The following is a 22,196-nucleotide window of genomic DNA, read 5'->3' as shown; positions in this document are numbered from 1 at the left end:
TTAGCACTTAATTAGTTCATTGTAAGCAAAAAAAAAAAAAAAAAAAAATTAAGGTACCCCTTAATAACATTGTTTCAAGACCAAGTTAACTAATATTGTTATAAGTAAATAATAAATGTCCCGTCACGTTTTAAACAAAGAGTTATTATTGGGCTAACGATTAAATACAAATTCAGTCATGTTTTACATTTTAATTTTTACTCGTTATGAAGTTACCCAAAAATAACTTATTATTGACATGACTTTTAGTTGCTCTTGAAGAACCTTTATGTACCAGACTTGTGATTTTTCCAGGTAAAAATCTCCAAAACAAGGGAGGATGTGACGCGCCCCGCGACGCATCGACAGCCCTAGCACCGAGCGCAGAGATTTTGACAACCCTACGGCTGCGCGGCCGCACGCCGCACGGACCGAGCTAATATAAGAGACGGCGGCGACCGCGGGCGCTTAGCATTCGCTCGGGAGCCATTGCAACAACCAGACGTTCGCGCGCGCGTCTATTGTTCCCTCGGTTGCATTGCACAGAGTCCCTAGCGAATTGCTACCCACACTGTTCCCACTAACTTGGCTAGACTCGATACCTCGTTTACCTCCGCGGAGCCATAAAGCTTCGTGTTGCTGTTGAAACGTTCTATTGTTGATAGCTGCCTATTCTCATCCTTACCGAGTAGTGCATGCGATACTCATCCCGAACCTGCGGTAGCAATCCTGCTGCCACCCATCCCAAACTTCATACCCCCTCGCCACGTAGGTCCGACGCCTTTCCCCTAGTGGTTTCAGCTCGCCTGACGACTTAGGTCTCATGGTTCTAGCGTATGAAATCACGTCCTACCCCCCTAGTTATAAGTATCCACTAACACTCGCTAAACCTCGCACAGGGCGCCGCCCCTCTCGCGGATACGTTAACTAGTTTCGGGACGCGGACCGGGCGCGTCGCTATTCCTCTCATTGCCATTAATTTATAATTGTAAAGTACTTGCTCGTAGTAATAATAAACTTAGAGTCAGTGAAGTTAGAATAAGGAACCATTGTGGAACTAGAAATACAAAGTGTCATTGTGTTATTGATTGTGCGTTTCCTTGGTCAATATCCCTGTAGGCATCCTGGATAGGTACACATCCCTCATCGCAGAAGGCGAACTGGGACTTAGTACTAAACAGCGGGGTGTCAGACTGAGCTAGCTAAGACGCCCCGTTGCAACTTTCTAAGTGTTGAATTTTATGGAATTGGGAAAGAAGTACCGAGTTTGAAGCGTTCATGAGCAGACATTGCAGTTGAATATTCAAGTTCTGAATTTGATTATTGATGAATAATAAAATAGATCGTACTAGCTCGATTGATGGTTTCATTTAATTTATTTAAACCAGGTTACCTATAATAATATTTTTTCGTTAATTTATGAAAATATCAAATTAGCCCGTAATCCTGAATCCTGATACATAAAGTTAGCCTATTAATTTAACACAGGTACGACTGTACTCAGTGTTGCACTATCAAATGCAATTGACGCGCCTCTATGCCAGGGTTTTTATGTTCCTGGTCAGGCTATAAACTACCTAATATTAATTTGAACAACGATTAACTTATTTAGTAATGTTGCAAAGCAGTCGTTTGACGCTGATGTTACTTATTCTGTGGCTGATGTTAAGACAAGTCGGCCCAACATTTTGACTTTGGAGATAAGTAGACAGCACTCGCCGCTGTTGATGTTGATTTCTCCTCCCATACTTATAATTCATTTATGTGAACTATGTTAAAACCATGACTTCCTTTCACAGTAACATCGCCCGCAAGATGTGAATCAGCTGTGTCATGGAGGAGTGCGGCAACTGCAGCCTCAACGCTGAGTTCAACGACAGCCTCTATGAGTTCCTCAACAATGCTTCTCACATCAATAAGTTCTATTTCTACCAGGTTTGTATTAGATTATTTTTATTTTTAAAAAGCCACTAGCCGAACGGTGAAGGGGTCGGACTGGCCGATTTGTGATCCGGGGAACGCGGGTTCGGTCCCCGCCACCGCTTGACTATTGTGGTAAGCATATTTAGCTTAGTACGAGGGGCTAACGAGACTATTAGTAATTTAAAAAATATATTTATTCAGGACAACCAAGAAGACAGACACAAATACAAGTATAGGGGTTTTAAAAATACAATTTTGTCTTAGGATTTTTTTTACTAACACAATTTGTGCGGTTGATGGTAACATACATCCAGCTAAAAGTTGTTTTAAGGCATCTTATAGGCTTATAGGTGTGCTGTCGATGTCAGATACTAACGTTTACAGGCTTTACGATATAAGTATCAATTTTATTGGATTTTGACATGCTTTCTCTTTCTCAAACACAATATTTCACCCATGCTGCGTATCTTGATTGAACTATTAAGGCTCCTCGTTGAATATTAATCGTTGTTGGTTTGTTAATATGCTAAGCTATGCTAAGTTGTACTTAGCCTTCCCCTAATATTTTACAAAATATAAACCATTATGGTACTATTCTTACAACCTTTTTATCAAAGTCCGTCTGCTGCGCTTTCTGTTTTTTGTACATACACAATTTGCATTCCACTAAAAGGTTTCAAGATTTAATACTCTTTTTCGCTTTGAAAATAAGCGGCGAGCTTCGCAATCAGTTAAAGTTTTGTATTGAAAAATAATATATTTGTAACAGTCTGAGTGGCTCTCCATTTAAATCAAAGGATGCATTAGTACCACCCTGAAATACCCACAAAAGGAATATTCGATGTGTGTGGATGTGTGTTCGTCTATTTTAAAATGCACAGTTGTTGATTGATTCTATACAAAGATCAAAAAGCATTTTTTGTTTGCGACATTTTAATCTTAACGATAGATTTATCGTAAATTGTCACTTTATAACCGACTTCAAAAAAGGAGGAGGTTATCAATTCGAGTGTTTTTTTTTTTAAGTTACCTTAAAGGTTCGGCCAAACCAACGCGATTACACGCGATCAGCCAGCGTGCAGCGATGGCGACCAGACTTAAGGTTAGACCAGACCAACGCGTGCAGCCGGCGTGCACGATGACGATGGCGATGGCGACCAGACAGCGTGTATGAATTTGTAGCGATGTGTTCACATCAACGCGTCCTGTCATTGGTCGCGGCGATCTATGCAGAGTCTGCACGCAGCGATCAGCGATCATCGCGACATTTGTCACTGTGACGTTTCTGTTTTTTAAAATCGATGTAATAAATAGTAAGTAGGATCTGTTAAAAAGTTTTTACACAATTAAAAATGAATTATTCGTAACATGCCACTAGTCTGACCTACTTGAATAATAAAAAAGGTTTTAGAATAAAGTATCAATATCAGAATTTATTTTTATGTAATAAACAAATTATTCTAGTTTTCTCGAGAACCTGCTTCTTCAACTTCATAAATAAAATCGGGATATTATCTGCAGACCAAAATAATTGAGAATGTACATGTCTGCAGCTTTCTCAAAGGCCCTAGAGCAATTCTAAGTATGCCATAAATAAAAACCTAATTAAAGTCATCAAACGTCTCAGTCATTAATTTAGTGCCACTAGAAACACCTAGTTGATCAAAACTGATGTCTTTTTGTATTTTTGGGTTATTATTAAAGACAAAAAAGATATTTGGACTATTATGTACTACCTACTCTGTGGTTTGGGTGCATAATGTAATTTCCTTTGCCTTAAAAAAAGTAAATGTCAAGATGACTGTTGCACCAAAAATGAAAATGAAAATTGATTTTGATAGATGTTGTGTTGAGTTCTGTGTAGTTTTGTGCGATTTAACGATAAGAACGACAATGGTAAAAGGTAATGGGGGCAAATTTTTTCCCTCAAGGAAAAAGATGAATTGGTTATAATCTTACTTGCCCACAAGGATACTGTACGAGCACGTCAGCATCGACCGCGACCTACAACATGCTAGCCGACTGGCCCATGAACCCTGAACAAACGTGCACCGTAGGCACTCTACACCGACGGCACATTGGACTGGACACATTGAATTGTGTACATTATGTAAATCTTGTATATAGCAATAGCATAACAGTAATAAACCAGATATCAACCGTCCGCGTTGTGTTTCATTTCTCCCACTGAGGCCAATAAATCCTTAGTGCAGTCCTCCTTCCTATCAAACCTTTCTTTAAATCTAATTAAAAGGTATTGTTAGGGCTCTAGGGACTACAAACGAAGCCAGAAATATAGCTTGGTTATGACGTGGTTATGAGTAACCAATACCTACTACCTATACCGCATGTAATCCTGTCTCATTCTATAATATATGTGGCCACCTGAATAAACTTGAGTAAAAAAGTGTTTCCACTGTCTCAATTGCATCAAAAGCTCCAAACAAATAATTTAATTCAGTTTCCATTTTGCCGATTAGGCGTGATTGACAATATGCGTGACAGTTGTGGTGACAGTGACAACCTGCACGCGCAGCGATCGCCATCGCGGTCGCGGCAGTGTGAAACAACTTTTGCACGCGCAGTGGTCGCCATCGCCATCGCCATCGCTGCACGCGTTGGTTTGTCCGAACCTTTAAATGCATTGATCGCCATCGCTGCACGCCGGCTGATCGCGTGTGATCGCGTTGGTTTGGCTGAACCTTAACAGTCAACAACAATCTTTCCAATTTATTGTAATGAGACTATATTATATTCGTGAAAGTTTTTTGTCTTTTTGAACGTTGTAATCTTCTAAATTATTGGTGTTCAAAGTAAGCGTACTAAAACGTTGATGACTAGCCATTTCGAAGCATTTTTCTTTGTCACATCGTCCAATTTCATCACTGAATTGTTTTCTCTCTCAATTTTCCCCGCAATATTTTTTGCCTCTTGAACAGAACACGCAAGCAGCGATTACGAAACATTTCTGTACCTAAGTGTATTTTAATATCCTAATAAATAAGGATACTTATCCTAAGAAAGTAAGAAACTAGTTCAAAACATAACCGTTCCTTGGTAGTTGTTTGAAAAAAGAAACGCCTATTAAGTCTCATTTTCTTACTTCATTTCACATTCCGAATCGTAAGAGCGACAATATATTTCTATTTGTGCCAGTAATTCAATTCTGTATGCGCAAATGTGACACCAAATCCTTTTGGATGAGATCCATAAATGCTATTTTGCTGAAATACATAGAATTTAAGTAGCAGAACACCGTTAATGGATTCTGTTTACGAATAAAAGAGCATGTTTTATGATTTTTATTAGAAAAAGAACATTCATAATTAGAATAAAATAGAATAGAATAGAATAACGTTTATTTTGCTGCCACATGAATACACATACATACATAAAACAAACGGTCAACATTACAGAACCAGTCAAAAGAATGACAATTTAAATTAAAATTAATCGGGACAGTTACTTAGGCGGCGTTGCAGCAGCAAAAAGGTCCCCCGTCTCAGCATGTGTCAAGTGCATACCACATGACGCTGATTTTCAGACGGCGGCCGTGGTCTGAGTTGCTCGGTGTATCAGGATATGAGTTTTATAAATGTCAAATTTAATGTCAAGTAGTAGAAGAAATTAATACTAATAAAAAAATAATAATAATTAAATAACATTAATATGTATAATTAAAGGAAATGTCAAATGTCAAAAACGATAAAATTGTAGATGTCAAAAAGAATCTTAAAGAACAACTAGAGGACTTGATGATACTTAGCAACGTGTCATTTTTTGAATGCTGAGTAGGTGTTTTCTAAGTTTACTTTTGAAAGTAAACTTAGATTGAGCTTGTCTAATGGGCGGGGGCAGGTTGTTCCAGCATTTGGTTGCCAAGTATCTAAAGCTACCCCTAAACGCTGCGGTCCTGTGTTTGTGATTGACAAGTTTCCAGGACCTACCCCGGGTGTTGTACACAGAGGATGAGTGTAACCACTGCAATATTTTATAGAGATATTCAGGTGTCTCACTGTTAATCACGCCAAAAAGCAAGCTTGCAAAGTGTAAATCTCGACGGGACTTCATGTTCAGCATATTCGCTTCATTTATGAAAGGAGACACGTGAGTTCTCGGAGGAATGTGCTGAGAAAATCGCATACACGCGTTTTGAACTCGTTGCAATACTCGGCACGAGCGTGAAAGTAAACAAGGGCCAAAAACGGGTAAACAGTAATTTAGCTTTGACAAAACCAGACTTTCAACGAGTCTAGTTCTGAGCTCCGCACTGAGGTAGTCCCTGAACCTGTATAAGACTTTCAGCCTGTAGAGGCAACACCTGGCCAACTCGCCGACATGACTCTCGAAACGGAGGCCGGCATCAAATGTCACACCCAGATTCCTTGCTGACCAGACTCGTTCCACTATCTGGTCATTAATTGTAATACTTGGATCTCTACTCTCAACAAACTCGATCTGCTTCTTGGTACCAAAGATCATATACTTTGATTTAGCTGGATTCAGCGTTAGGATATGGTTTTGAGCCCATACTTTGATCCTATGCAGTTCTTCATTCAGTTTAACCGCTGCGTCTTCGGTTTTTCTGGGGTCAAAAGACAGGTAAATTTGAAGATCATCGGCATACATATGGTATCGACTTATAATTTATAATTTACAGCTAAGTTTAGAACAGCAAAATGTTTTAGAAAAGATACTCGTAAAACCAAGCTTGTGTAACTTGTATATCTTCTTCTTCGTCGCTACACTCTTGCCAGAGTGGTCGTGGTCGTCACACCAGGTCCGGTGGCAAGTCTCACAATCCGTCGCCATTCCTCTCGCACTGCAGCCTTTCTTGTGCACTCGTGGAGTGGACCATTGAGTGCGGTTTTGATCTGGTCAGTCCATCGCATGGGCGACCTGCCGCGCGCTCCTGTGCCCTCAACCTTCCCCTGCACGACAAGTCGATCAACAGAAGCGACGTCTCCACGTGTTATATGGCCAAAGAAAGTGAGTATACGACTTTGGACGATGGAAGAAAGACGCTGTTTGAAATCAAGCTCTTGGATGATCGAGACGTTGGTTCGGAACTCTGTCCAGGTTATGCCAAGCATCCTTCTCCAGCACCACATCTCTAGAGCGTCTATCTTCTTCTTCTCACTTTCTCTCAGAGTCCACGTCTCAGCACCGTAAAGAAATATGGGAAACACTAATGCCCTGACAAGTCGCATTTTGGTGGCCTTTGTGATGTTTCTGTTTCTCCATATTTTCTTGAGCCGGTCCATAGCGGACCTGGTAATAGCCATACGCCGCTTGATCTCATCCGCGCATCCACCACTGTTCGATATCAGTGCACCAAGGTAGACGTATGATTGGACGACGTCGCAGTTCGCAACTTTAGTGACCTCGGGCGAGTTATTGTTAGCTCGGTCGACAATCATTATCTTCGTCTTGCTGCGGTTAATCTTCAAACCGAAATCCAGGCTGACCTGTTCCATTTTGCTCAGTAGAAATTCCATATTCTCGATGCTAGTTGCAATAAGGGTGGTATCATCTGCATAGCGCAAGTTTGAGATTTTATGACCCCCAACAACGACTCCGTCCGACCAGTTTTCGAGTGCTATCCTCATAATGAGCTCTGTGTAGGTGTTAAACAGCAGTGGTGATAAGATGCAGCCCTGACGGACTCCAGCACTTGGATGAAAGTTATTCGACAATATGTCTTCCGTCCTTACCGAAGCCGTCCCTTCTTCATAAAGTTTTCTGAGAAGGTGAACAAGGTGTTTAGGTGTTCCCATAGCCAACAGAGTCTTCCAAAGTACTGGCCACTTTACTGAGTCGAATGCCTTTGAGAAATCAACAAAGCAGATATAGGTTGGCTTGTTGAACTCCCTGGCCTTTTCAATAATCTGGCGCACGTTTAGGATCTGCTCACGGGTACACAAAACCAGCTTGCTCAGGAGCAATTTCCTTCGACAGGTATGACTTCAGCCTCTCGTTCAGAATATGCAGTAAAATTTTACTTGCATGTGAAATTAGAGCAATCAAGCGGTAATTATTGCATATTTTAGTGGAGCCCTTTTTTATGTAGAGGAACAAAGACAGTGTGAGTCCATTCTTGGGGCCAAGTTCCTGTCTCCCAAACTCTATTACACAGGGTATGAAAAATATCGACACCATACTCCCCCGATGCCTTGATGGTTTCAATTGGTATGGCATCTCTTCCGGTGGCTTTCCCGCTTTTTAGGCGTCTGATAGCGGCTCGCACTTCATCCTTTAGTATAAACGGCTCTTTTTCTTCATTCCTGGGCATTGTCGAGTGAAAGTTATGAGCTTCAGGATCCTCAAATAATGACTGGCAGTAGTTTTTCCAGGATTCAGAAATAGCACCTATCTCGGTCAAAAGTACGCCTTGTGAGTTTTCTATAGACCATGTTTTGGAGGTAAAGTTTTTGGTGATGTACTTTTTTTCTTGTGCAGGTCGCTTGTTTCATGTCTATCTGCGTGAGCCTCGACTTCTGCACACAGCTTCCGTAGGTGGTAATTACGATCCCGTCTACATGCCTCTTGTATACGAGCGGATAGTGCGTTCAATGTCCTTACATCAGTTCCCCGAGCTTTCATGCTTCTCCTTTCGTTCACAAGGGCAAGAGTTTCGTCAGTCATCCAGTGTTGACGCTTGCGAACCGATGTTACTGACCCTGATCCCGCCACAGCCATTTCGAGTAGCTCTTTAGCATGATTCCACAATTAATCTGGGGATGTAGATTCAGTATCTAGGTTAGCCCATTGGTGCCATTTTTGTTCAATTGTCGTAACAAACTTCCGTTTATCTGTGGGTTGGATTGTAACTTGTATAAGCTTATTATAAAATATTTTCAGTGACGTTATAAGCAGGTACCTACACTGAAATAAATCTGAAGAATTTTAATTATTTTGAAAATATTGTTGTGTAAAACAAAAAGTACCTTTACTTACTAATTTAAGTAAGTCTTACTTAAAATAATTTTATGTAGTCCTGTATTTGTTACTTTTGGTACCCAAGTCACTTACATTTATGTAAATATCACTAATAGATTTTACAAGCACTAAACCTTTCAAACACTACTTATACTCGTACTTTAGTATGGTGTTAGTATCCCTTACAGTGAGATTAGAATACAGACCGCGTGTCTAGACGCATAGTTCAGATCCTCACACACAATTAACTCCGGATCGTTGTACTTACTTAACTCATATATTTCGTTTAATGGTTTGATGGCCCATGAATTTAGTTTTATTTGTCGAAGTTTGTACTAATTGACAATCGTAATTATTTGTTAAATGCAATCTTGATTCCTTTTCTCGTAATAGAATGAAAACTTTTTTCGCATACTTACCGACCGAACGCGAAACTCTTTGGCTGCGTGCTGGCCACCAACAATCTTTTTTGTTTGTAAATTTTAGGTATTCATTTGTTTTATGAATAAAATACAAGCTGATTAAAATTCAAAATGTGGATGTGAGGAAAAGTAATATAGTACCTAGCTCACGAAAAATCGCACGCAAATAAATTAAAGGTGTCAAAGTTTAATCGGTGTCAATACTATACAATAATAGGAGTTTTCTGTGTAAGTTGGGCTTTGGCTACAAACTGTTTCCAAGCCTCTCTCATTCCCATTCAACAAAATAAGTTGTTATTTAATTTTTCAATAACTTAAGGAGCAATATATCTCAGTTTAAGAGTAGGCGCACACCGTTGATTTTTAGTTGGCCGATAGTTGTGCCCGATTTTAATTTGTATGAAGAATCGGCCAAATCGAATCGGCGTAGTGTGCGCACTCCCATACATGCCCATACTGATCAACTGCCCGACTAAACTATCGGCCGACGAAAAATCAACGGTGTGCGCCTACTCTAAAGCTCTTAAATGCTCATTAAATCAGTATTTAAGTATATTACTTATTTTGTCTATTGCGAGCAAACAATAGATGGAAATATACTGCGAGGCCACAAAAGTTTTGGCTAAATTGCTAAGTGCCGCGTCTCGCGAGACTCTCGAAAGTTTTAGATATTGTAAAGTTGGAATTTTTTTTTTCTAAAAATCTGTTCTTAATAAAAATAAGTATTAAACCTTGTACAGACAGCTCAAGTGGCGGTCCTCTGGGCGTTGCTGGTGGCGATCGTGGCGGGCAACGCCACCGTGGTTCTGGCGCTGCTGCTCACCAAGACGAGAAAGAGCAGGATGAACTTCTTCATCATGCAGCTAGCTATATCTGGTAAGCTTTAGCTTATACCAGCGTTGCCAGACGTCCCGATTTTGGCGGGACGTCCCGATTTTTAAATCAAATTTAAATGTCCCGCGCGGGACAGGCTCTGTCCCGCTTTTCGGAGAGAGACACTCACTTCACCAGACTATTGTTTGAAACGCCATATTATTATTATTCTAAAAAATAAAACTTTTTTAATTTTTTTCTTTTTTTATTCTAAAGGCGAATTTAACGATAGAGTAAATCTGATTTAAAATATTATTTTTTTGTTGAAATACATTTTCTATGGCTACTTTTGCTATCTATTGTCACGTAAACGTAATTTTAAGTCAAATAAAAAGATAAATATTTAAAAACCTTTGATTATGTACGTTTTTTTTACTTTGTCCCGCTTTTGACGGAAGAATCCCGCTATTTTCACTCAAAAAGTACCAAAGTCCCGACTAGGCGAAAAAAAAAACTGGCAACGCTGGCTTATACTGTGATGGTGAATAGGCTAGTTTCCTAAAAAAATATATTTTAGTCCGTCAATTTTAATATAAAAAAATATTGGAGACGTATGTTTTTAATTGTCAATCAAACAAATAATTACAAAGTTATAGTGCGTTGAAGTTCCGCGCGACGTCACAAAGTGTTTGCACTTTTACGCACTCACTGACGTCACGGGCCTTTTCTTAAGAACTTGGCACGCTTTATCTCTTTACATTTTCATTCGTTTTATAAAGTGAAAAATAAATGTCGTGTAGTTTTTCATAAGCTAACTGACGGACTAATTAAAACTCTTGCTTTTTTACCCAGGAAACATCCCTATTGCAGATATTCCTTATAACTGAAGTATGTATTTATTAAGTAGATGGTCATTGAAGCTCACAAAAAATAGTTATATAATATATTGTGGTTCTGGCAGATTAATAGGATCACCCCGACTGTTGTGGTGCATGGATGTCTTAAAGGCGACTAAGGGACTAATACACGAGTACAGCTTTGGGAATTTATGCTAAATCTTCCATTTGCCTTTGGTAAAATAGTAGATCGTGCTCTCGGAGCGGAGACTTAATGACTTGTTGATGATGATTTGCTGTCATGTCGTTTTATTATGCTAATCTAATGCCCGTTTTCACCAACAATCCCTTTTTTTTTAAGTGACACATATAGTAACGCATAATAGGAATTTTGTTTTCATTTCACTTAAAAATTAGGGATTGATGATGAAAACGGGCATAAGTCTTTATAGTTCTATTTTACAAATACTTTATGGTGGAGTGTTTATCATGTTAGTAATGTAATTAATTTTATTGCAGCATTATGTTTTCTAATCGTTTTATTTATCTTACAGATTTATTGGTAGGATTAATAAGCGTTCTCCCAGATCTGATCCATCGAATAACTATAGCGTGGCTCGCGGGCTCAATAGCGTGTAAGCTGATGAAATATTTACAGGTAAGCTACCTATTTATATTTTTCTATTTATCTTATCTATAAATATCTATTCTAATCAATATAATGAGTAGTTATATTTTAATGTAGCGCTATCACAAAATAATTGAAATTGAACGGTTTTGTCTACGGCTTGTGTCCAAACTTCATAGCAATGATCATGGGCAATGATGACTTGAATTTTTCCGTCCCAATTATTTGTGTTCTATGCTTGTGTATAATCTGACTGACTGACATAGTGATCTATCAACGCACAACCCAAACCACTGGACGGATCGGGCTGAAATTTGGCATGCAGGTAGATGTTATATGACGTAGGCATCCGTTAAGAAAGGATTTTACGAAAGTCCACCCCTAAGGGGGTAAAACGGGATCCACGCGTACGAAGTCGGGGGCGGCCACTAGTAAGTATATATTTTTGTGAGCTTTAAAATTAAATGCAATGTGTTGTTGCAGGGTGTAGTAACTTATTCTTCTACGTACGTGTTGGTGGCGCTCAGCGTGGACCGGTGCGACGCCATCACCCATCCCATGAACTTCACGGGCAGCTGTGAGCCTTACCTTTACTTTTTACCACATCATCATCATTTCAGCCATAGGACGTCCACTGCTGAACATAGGCCTCCCCCAATGACTTCCACATCGCACGGTTGGTAGCGGCCTGTATCCAGCGCCTTCCTGCTACCTTTATCAGGTTGTCGGTCCACCTTGTGGGTGGACGTCCTACGCCGCGTTTTCCGGTACCACATCATCCTTGTCTAAATATTTTTACATTATCTATCCACAGTCTTATTAGGCTAGTAAAATACTTGTACGTTTGAGTTCTGTGTTCAGTGTTCAATTCGAAAAGCTACACATGAATAAAATTGTCACAGGTCAGTTTCATACATTTCAAGCTTGAAAATTATGTAGTACAATCAACATTTTTGCACATACTTTACCAGTACTGTTTATATTAGTAATTTGAGTCGGTATAATCACGTTTAATGTGACGCGTCCTTAGCCTTTTTTGTCAAAATTATTATGATTTTAATTTATAACATCCTTTTCAGGGCGGAGAGCTCGTGCGCTCATTCTAGGAGCGTGGTTCATAAGCTTTCTTTTCTGTGTGCCGATGCTGTTCCTCTTCGAAGAAGAGAATGTAGGTAAGTATCACCAATATGTACCTCTAGCAATCGCATATTTCTTTAGCTATTTATTTCCTTTAATGAGAACTGCCTTTAATGCGCGGAGCCCAATGAGGACTAACGTTTTAGCGCTCACCAGTTAGCGTCACGTAGAGTAAGGTCCTGTCACTTGCTAGTAGCGAAGACAGTGGCACCAACTGGTGAACGCTAAAGTGGTACGAGGACTGTCGCATTTGCACTCATCAAGATAGCGCCACTGTAGAGTAAGGTCCTGTCAATCGCCAGGGGTGCCAACTGTTAAGTATAAAAACGATAGCCCTCATTGCCTGCTGGTGATAATAAAAATTCTTCCCAAACAGCAGGAGTCCTCCAATGCTGGTCGAGCCTAAGCAAGATCCAGTGGAGGATATGGATGACCAGCGTCTTCGTGTCGCTCTTCGTGATACCAGCTCTGACTATAGCCGCTTGCTACGGGGTGATAGTGGTCACGATACGGCAGAAGAGTCAAAGAGTGCTTGGAAGGCGCGCTACTGCGACGAGGCAATGTAAGTAATAAGTATAGTACAAAGCTCTAATAATAATATCATCATTATCTTCTTCATTTCAGCCACAGGATTTCCACTGCTGATTGTAGCTAAACATAGGCCTCCTCCATTGATTTCCATATTGGCTGATGTATAACACCCTACATCCAGCGCTTTCCTTATATCTTTGAGATCATCTGTCCACTTTATGGGTGGATGTCCCACAACGATATGATCCACTTTAAATCATCCAATCATTCACTAAAGGGAGGGATACAATACAAGGATATTGGGAAATCTCATATTCGGCGGAAACAGATGGCAAGCCCGACTAATTACGTGCACTTACGGAGCACTATGTTACGAACCATATTATATTATGCTCCACAAAATTGATCTAAAATGGTAATTTATGGAGGCATCGCATCTTATTGTACTGATCTCGAAGTAAGGAACATCATCCTAGTCTTCTGATGGAGGCACTATACAATAGCTGAAAGCAATTCACATACAAACACTGAAACATAATATACATTTAACGCGTCAGTAATTAATTGAGTTACAATAATAAGCACCCAACATTTCAGTATTCAAACATTCCTAGAAACAACTAGTAAAAGATAAAGTACCGAAGTAAACTTCAATTTCTAAACATTATCGAAATAATAATGCTAACAAGAGATTTTCTAGTTAAACATGTTATCATATGAATAAATTCCAGCAATAACGCCAGCGGTTTTCGACAAAACAACAAAACTGTGAGCCTGTATTGGTTAACTTAATATTTTCAACTCGTAAGCTTTTCAATAAATATTTACGCAAAGGCTTCCAAGTACCCAATTTGTAAGCAAACAAATTAGCATTCAGCAGCTAAAATCAACTGAGAATGTTTAGCTAGTTTCCAGTAACATGAAGGGTTGAAAAACTGCGAGGGATGAATCGCCGCGAATTAAGGAGCACGTGACCAGCCTCCCGAAGGAAGGACGGGATGAATTATGGCAGCACGGCTACGAAGTTGTCTCATTCTAAGATATCATTAGGCTTTTCGTAATGGAAGGCACTGAGCGACCATTTCGAGTAAATGGAATACTAAAAGGTCTAAGATCGGGAAATTCATTTGCGAAGTTAAATTGTATTTTAATTTAACATAATTGCAATCGCCTTCCAATTTACTGACCTGCCGGCCTTATCAAAAATATAACACTCAACGATTTTTATTACCTACTTCAATTAGGCGAATTCTTCCTTTGAAGAACTTTAAAACCAACGCGATCGTAAGCTGAGTTATTTCCACAATAAATTACCTCGATGTAACGAAACGTTTACGAAGTCCTAACTTATTGCTGACCTCAAAATTTGCGAGCAAGTACGGCTACTTTATTTGCAATGGTAAGGAAATAATTTTCCTCTCTACATTATTTATGAAAGTCGAAAAATATTTAGCAACATTTTCATGAAAAATGAACGAAGACAAGAACAAATAAGAAGGCCTCAGAAAATTAGCTTAGGATTCACATTATAATATACCCCATTTGAGCAATCAATCTTCATGTTTTATATTGGCAAATTACCAACCATAGATTCCTACTTACAGTCCAATTTATAGCTAGATTATGTAGATATCCCAGTTCCTGCAATTCGAAAAGCTATTACCATTTTCACATTCAATCTACCGTCCAGGCGTCTTACAAGAAAGTAACGCTACCCTCAAGCAATAATTTGTTCCCTGACCTCTCCTATACCTTATAAAGCTAGACATGGCCGCTATCCTACGTAATGTGCTAGATTAAAATGATCCATTCTGTTCCAGACAGCGACGATTTGGACTCACGCCGCGCGAGCAGCCGTGGCATCATACCTAAGGCTAAAATAAAGACGGTTAAGATGACTTTCGTCATTGTCTTTGGTGAGTAAATAGACTTTATAATTGAAGATACTGAGTAATTTTTATTTTACTTTTTGGTATACCAAAATATACATTTTGATAAAAGGTATTTAGGATCGTTGGAAGAAAAGCGACTTACTAAAATACGTAAAACATTTTCAGCGAGAACTAAATGAATAAACAGTCAAATAAATTAGGTAATATAAAAAAATAATGACAACTCATTGTTTAAACAAACCGACTAGTAAACGTTGAAAAAGTGAAAATATAAATACCTAGGTACTCTACCTCATATCATACTGTAGACTTTTGTAAAAACAAAACATGGAGCCAACTAAAAAGTAGTAAAATACAACTGCAAAGTAATAAAAATTTTGCTGCTAGTTACATTTCAAAACATAATTAAATGGTAAAACATTTTCATTTGCATAAAACCTCAGTTATGTACGAATACATGTTGGCAAAATACTTGCAAACTGAATACTACGGGCATGCAACAAAGAATTAAAATGTAAACTCTACCCTTTGAAATAAATGTTAAGTGGGTATTTTAATATATTAAACTTGTAAAATAATGCCCTACCTACGTATAATTTATAAGGGCTAAGTTTTACTTAATGACTGCAATAACAGCGGAACTTAATCATCGTGCTTAATAGTAGGCCGTAACCCAAATGTGTGTTGTTAGTTCCTTATTTTGTAAACAAACAAGTCATCGGCGACATATTTGACAGCCTAATGCGATGGCCCGCTTTTCGTGCCGACACAAAACTAAGCATTTACATAAATTTTATTACTTGTGGAATTGTAAACAAAGGGCCTTTTTAGCTAAGGTTGGTTTAAGTAATAGGTTTCGTTGTAAAAAAAAGTAGGTATTATGTGTTTAAAAATATACCTAATCATTAATTACAATCAACTGCAATATGCAGTTCAGTTCCAGTCCAACAGATAAACAAAGATTTAGAAGTTTTATTTACAAAATGAGTTCCGTTTTCGACAACGTTGATTCAAAGAGAGACATTTTTTACACTCCTAGGGTAGCTTATCAAATGCATCAGTCTTTTAACGCCGATCTGAAACAAAAATTGTATTTTTATAAAAACAAACAACCGAGAACTTGTCTATATTTAGACGCAAAAACACAAGAACAATTTTAACCATAATCTTTCACGCCATAACACATGGGATCACGCATTTCATTGAAAGTTGACAAAATCCGCTACGTGTGTGAAATGGCAATGATATTTGTTTGTTTATAGACCGACAAAGGCGATGGCTTCCGCATAAGATATAGTTTAGCCATTAGTTTTTGTCATAGTAACGTCATTTGCGTCCATCTTGCCGGTCCTTTCGTCAAAGGAAGTTTCCTGGAAGGAAATGAGCTTAGTCTATATCTAGAAGATTCCCTTTAAATGTCAAAGCTATCCTAATTTATTATAAACTAGCTGACCCGGCGAACTTTGTTCCGCCTTAATGGCAATAAATAAGCAGATTTTTTTTTTAATTTCGAACGGGATAAAAAGTATCCTATGTCCTTCTCCTGGCTCTAAACTACCTCCCTGACAATTTTCAGCTAAATCGGTTCAGCCGTTCTTGAGTTATAAGTGGAGTAACTAACACGACTTTCTTTTATATATATAGAAGAAGATGTAAAGAATTCCTATTGCAACTATGTAATACATACGCCACAATGTTCAGTTAAAAGTTCCATCGTCCGTACCGTACAAAAAATTAACGCGTATTTTTAAAAATGCTATAATATTATTTATCTTAGACTCGCACATTTAATTTTGCAGACAAAGTATACAGATGTTCCAAATACCACGCTATTGTTAAAATAGTCTAGAACCCAAATAATGGAAAATAACTTGATTCTATTTTGGGCAACAAAGACAAAATTCCTTTTAACAGACGAATTGAATAAATTTTTGTTCATTACCCTTCAGTATATTTTGATCCAAAAATAGTATTTAAGTAACACGAAAATAGCGAAGTGTTTGTCTGGAGTGTTGTCTACTTTTTCTATGTCCTTAAATAGCTAGACTTGTAGGTGTTATAACTGACTCTGGTTCCATTAAGGAGATTTACGTGACGACTGTACGTACAGACAATTGGAAGCTAAACAAATGTTGTAGAGCTTTAAAGTCTACTAGAAGTAAATACAAGGGTGATTCATTGATTACCTAATTGGATATCAATAGTGGTTAGAGTTTGACGCCCGTATTCTTGCTTAAGTGAAGCAGAAAACCGAACGCACAGCGTTAAATAGATCTCTGTGATTGGTTCGTGTGTCACCCTGTGCGTCCACGCGCACTGTGAGACTTTATAGTAACGTTTGTGAATACGGACATCAATCTCTCGACTTCGTCTAAGGTTCGATACCCAGAATCACATATTGAAAAATCAATTTGTGTTTTTCTTGATTTGGTTAGGGCTTTGCAAAGTGGAACCAAAGCCGCTTCGATACAGCCATGACGTTATTGTGTATCACCAGGGTTGGGACCCCAGTCAATTGCTACCCTCATTATAAACTAAAGTATTTTACTTACTATTACGGTACAAAAAATACGTAATTTTAATCGATTACGTACTTTTCAACCTTCTTCTACTTTTAAATTGATCCTTTACATAATTTATTATTACTTATTTACGCATTTGTTATCTAGACCTTGCCAAGTAAATATACAAATATTTTTTATCAAGGCCCTTTTTTACGATATTGTAAATCGACGGATCAATTACCTACTTTAAATTTGGTTTTACGCAATTACCTAGCTAGATAGACTGGGGTCTTGTTTATTTAAGGCCTTCAATATCCAGGCAAATACCTTTTTTCCAATAGATTTAGTCAGTTCCCTAAGCCTTGGTCTAAATTTAGTAGGACTGAAAATTACTTTTATTGTAATGAAAAAAATAATGTAAAAGTAATGAAGCATTATTATAATTAAACGAAATAATTAAGTACGAAAAAAATATTATGTAACGCAATCAGCCACAATCTCTCATTTCTTTTCTAACTTCTAATGAATTTCTTAAGTATATTTCCGAAGCTTGATTTGTGTAATGAAGAAGTTTATTGTATAAACAACAATTGTCAAGGCAAATACTTAGCATCTTTTTTTTTTAGTATCTTTATCCATAGATAGGGTTCACCCAGCTAAGCTACGCGTGCTTTAAGCATGAGTCCGCAGTCTGTTTCTGAGGATATTTAGAGTCAGCATGCACTCTTCGTAGCATAATAGATAATTGTGTACAGAGAGAGGACTTTACTTATACTTTTGTTCCAGTGTTCGTCCTCTGCTGGTCTCCGTACATGATCTTCGACCTGCTGCAAGTATACGGCTACGTGCCAGACACACAGGCGAACATCGCGATCGCTTCGCTTATACAAAGTCTAGCGCCGCTCAACTCCGCTGCGAATCCTGTTATTTACTTCATATTCTCTAATAGGATTTTCGTCAGCCTTAGGTAAGTCGAAAAAACAACACACAAACTGCATTACAAACTTAAACTTGTTTGTGAGAATATAATGGATGTGGTGATGGAAGAAAATTGATTTTGATAAAGGTATTCTTATATTTACGAAAACAAAGTGACTCGATCGAGCGCTAGATCTAAATTGAGTTCAATGTTTAGCAGTGACACAATTTTAGTTGATTGTTTATTTGCAGAAATGTGTAGTTCCTAAGCCAAGCAGATTTACTTTCCTCGTATTATTAGTCGATTAAAATAATACTAATTGTTCGTTACTTCAAAAGCGTTATTTTCATTTGAAATACAAACGGAATGATTTATGTCATTCTGAAGATTTATTAACGAGTTCCGTTTTCAAAGTCAAATTAGCGAACCAACTTTGTGAAGTTAGTTGATGAAAAGATTGTGAATCTTTACATTTAGTAAGTGGTTGCAAGCTTGAATTAAACGTTATTTCAGACAGAAAACAATACTCACAAATTATTTTCTAAGCTTATTACTGCTCATTTTATTCGTAAATAAAAAAGCAACGACACGTGTATTTTGTTGATTTATCGAGTCTTTTATTGACGTATCGTCTCATATTTCGTAAGTACACATCGGCATCTGCGGGAGACATTATGATTCAACGCTAAGTGCTTTAAGAATCTCGCAACAGTATGGTTGGTATGGAGATACTCATAGTCTCGTTTGGGATCATAAACGTTACATATCACTTAAGTGTCTACACGCTGTTGCTTCTCAATAACATGTTGGCTTCTTATGCTTTTACGCTAACAAGACATGTTAATTACACCTAACTTGAATGAATCGTGCGCTCCACACAGCTTATGACCGCAGTCTGTGGAGGAACGCTATATGTGGTCGCGATCCTCATCAGTGAGGGACGAGGAAGAAGAGAACCTAAATGAAATAAATATTAATAACGATAAACAACTCCCCTGCTTTACACGTGTACAATAAACAATATAAACCTTCCTCTTGCTGAAAATTACACAGACAGCGGGAGCGACTTTATTGAAAACGTCTGTAGGTATAAAGAAAGTAAATAGTTGTGTTCATGATTACTTAATTGTGTAGAAAGAAGTGTGATTAGTAAAAATGCTAGACAAGAAGATAACACTAGTCATACAGGCCATACCAGACTACTTCTCATAGTTCATAGATTAAACTAATCATATAGGCTACCTGACCATCTAATATAGTTTAATTTATATCGTCGGATGGTGATAATATGGATTACTATATTAACACCATCCGACGATATAAATACGACAAAGATGTGATACATCCTTTGCCTTCAATATATTTTCCAAACAAAGTTCACCTACTTATGTTTTGACTGCAGGAACGTTCCGCCATACAAGTGGTTCTGGTGCTGGATGAAGTCCAGCGACAGTCCCGTGGGCAACGAGTCCCGCGCACACACCGAACTGCTGACGTCATCGCACCGCAGGACCAGGCACGAGCTTACTGTCAGGGTAAGTGGCAATAATTGTATGAATTTTTGTTTTTCTAAAAATTTAAATTGTTTTAGCACCAAACTAAGCAAGGATTGTACTCTAGCGGCTAAAAGTGAGAGTTTAAGTATATTTTGTCTAACAACAGTAAACATTCTGATACATAAACTTTCATGACAACGGGTAATAGTGGTCTTGCCAATTTACTATAATAAACATTTCATAAAAATGGTAAAAACTTTGAGTCGACTTATTGCTTATTACCTATTCTCCGTGAAGCTAAGAATACACTCGTTTATCAAAGCTAGTATTCTACTACTTATGACATCTAGCATAGCAATTCATGAGATCACAGAGTTAAAACATTAAAATTGTAGAGCAATCTCTAGACTTTACATACCATAGTTTATTAATCAAAGTACAGTCAACAAAACACTTTCGTGCAGGTAAAAGAAGACAGCCTCAAATACCCGAAGCAGCGCGTGCACCAATGCAACAGTACCAACTCAAAAAAGGTCCGACTGCACCTCCCTGAAGAACACCAGAACAATAACTGCCATCCGCACAGGAGAGACGACACGTTCTTGTAGTGATTACACAGGTTTTAAAGCATTTTAATTATTTTTTAAATGATCAGCAACGAACTGTATTGAGAAGGTTATACATATAAAAGAACGTTTTATTCTTCGCGAGCGTCGCTTGAGTTAGGTCTAATATTGACATAATATAAGTGTCATGAAGTGACAGTGAAAAAAACATCGTATCAATAAAAATGCATTGTACAGTCAGTTTTAATAACAGCTGAAACTAAATGGATTTTCAACAAAACTGGACGTCTACAAGCCGATATGAAAATATGAAAAGTTTGTATGTAAGTTTCTAATATTGACTGTACTTACCGCTTTCATTAATATAATTTGTTAAAGCCTGGACGTGCTCACGGACCAGGCTCTAGATACAAATATACGGTGTAACTGATGGACCATTTTATGAAACAGTAAAATCGTCATCTTTTTATTGTGCTGAAACTGTTAATACTGTACATTAACACTTAGGTATATTCATACGTAGGTATTTTACTGGTACTTTTTTACGCAGTGGTAATCCCAAGTCTTTATTATTAGTATACATTGACCCACTTTATACCCATTCCCACCTAAACTATCCTCAAGTTACTTCCACACAGTGTACGGAGGATAGCTTTTCCCGTGTGTGCTATCCCAAAGGCAGTTTTGCTCTCATCAATCAATTCATCAAGTACTTGACTGATGGTCAAACAAAATACAAACTAAGAAGGTACTTGATACACCTTGACCACCAGTACTTTTTTATGTAGTACTTATCTTCCGGTTTAAGCTATATTTTTTGCGAGTAAGTTTTTTGTTGCCCAATTAATTAAAAATTCTTTTATACAAAAGTAAAACAGTTACTTATCTTGAATGAACACAAAGTTAAATACAACATTGCATAATTTAATGAACGATTCACTATTCTGCTCAAGGTTTATCGTCAATATATTATCACTTCATTATAATTGCGTGTGTATTAATTACACAAACTATCTAGGCAATTATTTATTCTATCTATCCGAAATAATTACCAATTTACCGTCGTTACAAAGCGATAGTTGTGGTTTCTGACACAAATTCGCACTTCGACGACATGATAATACAGTTACTAAGGCAATATTAGTGAAGTTCATAGATCGACTTTGACGAATTGCGAAGTCTATCTTTCTCGACGTGCGAAGTCCTTGCGAATTTAGTAACTACACTAGAAAAAACTAAAACTATCTAGACTAGAATTCCAGACAATGCTTGACTTGACTTTTTATTTACATTTTGAATTTATGGTCTGATATTCAACGAATATTCAAGTCACGAAGTATAAAAAAAATCCTCATCTTAAAAAAATGTTATTTTCTTTCTTCCTAAAATTGCAATTCAACAATTGAAAACCTATGTAGAGCTAACATTAGGTACACAATACACATATTACGATTTTTGATAAAAAAAATATATAAAAGTCAAAAAGTCAAAAAAGTCAAAATTTCTTTATTTGTTTAGACTAATAAATAGTTCTTACAAATCGTCATTTTGCTCTTAAGGAGCCTCTACATGTCTTATAATCTTTTTACCCTACCAGCGCTTCGAGACCAA

The 22,196-nt window shown here is 37.8% G+C and overlaps 1 protein-coding gene across 1 annotated transcript in view; it reads left to right on the top strand.

The window, feature by feature from the left end:
- Positions 1-21,398, top strand: part of LOC135088534 (cardioacceleratory peptide receptor-like) — a 62,721-nt gene extending 41,323 nt beyond the window's left edge. Inside the window, exons 2-11 of the mRNA XM_063983375.1 lie at positions 1,779-1,914; positions 10,004-10,139; positions 11,467-11,570; positions 12,024-12,117; positions 12,620-12,712; positions 13,054-13,239; positions 15,029-15,124; positions 18,391-18,571; positions 19,926-20,058; positions 20,484-21,398. Coding sequence (XP_063839445.1) covers positions 1,813-1,914; positions 10,004-10,139; positions 11,467-11,570; positions 12,024-12,117; positions 12,620-12,712; positions 13,054-13,239; positions 15,029-15,124; positions 18,391-18,571; positions 19,926-20,058; positions 20,484-20,627 — 1,269 coding nt within the window. The 5' untranslated portion in view covers positions 1,779-1,812 and the 3' untranslated portion in view covers positions 20,628-21,398. The remainder of the gene's footprint in view (positions 1-1,778; positions 1,915-10,003; positions 10,140-11,466; positions 11,571-12,023; positions 12,118-12,619; positions 12,713-13,053; positions 13,240-15,028; positions 15,125-18,390; positions 18,572-19,925; positions 20,059-20,483) is intronic.
- Positions 21,399-22,196: the final 798 nt, after the last annotated feature.

This window comes from Ostrinia nubilalis, chromosome 4 (assembly GCF_963855985.1).
Source record: "Ostrinia nubilalis chromosome 4, ilOstNubi1.1, whole genome shotgun sequence".
Taxonomy (NCBI): Eukaryota; Metazoa; Arthropoda; class Insecta; order Lepidoptera; family Crambidae; genus Ostrinia; species Ostrinia nubilalis.
Note: the sequence above shows the minus strand (reverse complement) of the source record. Positions and strands in the feature narration are given on the sequence as shown.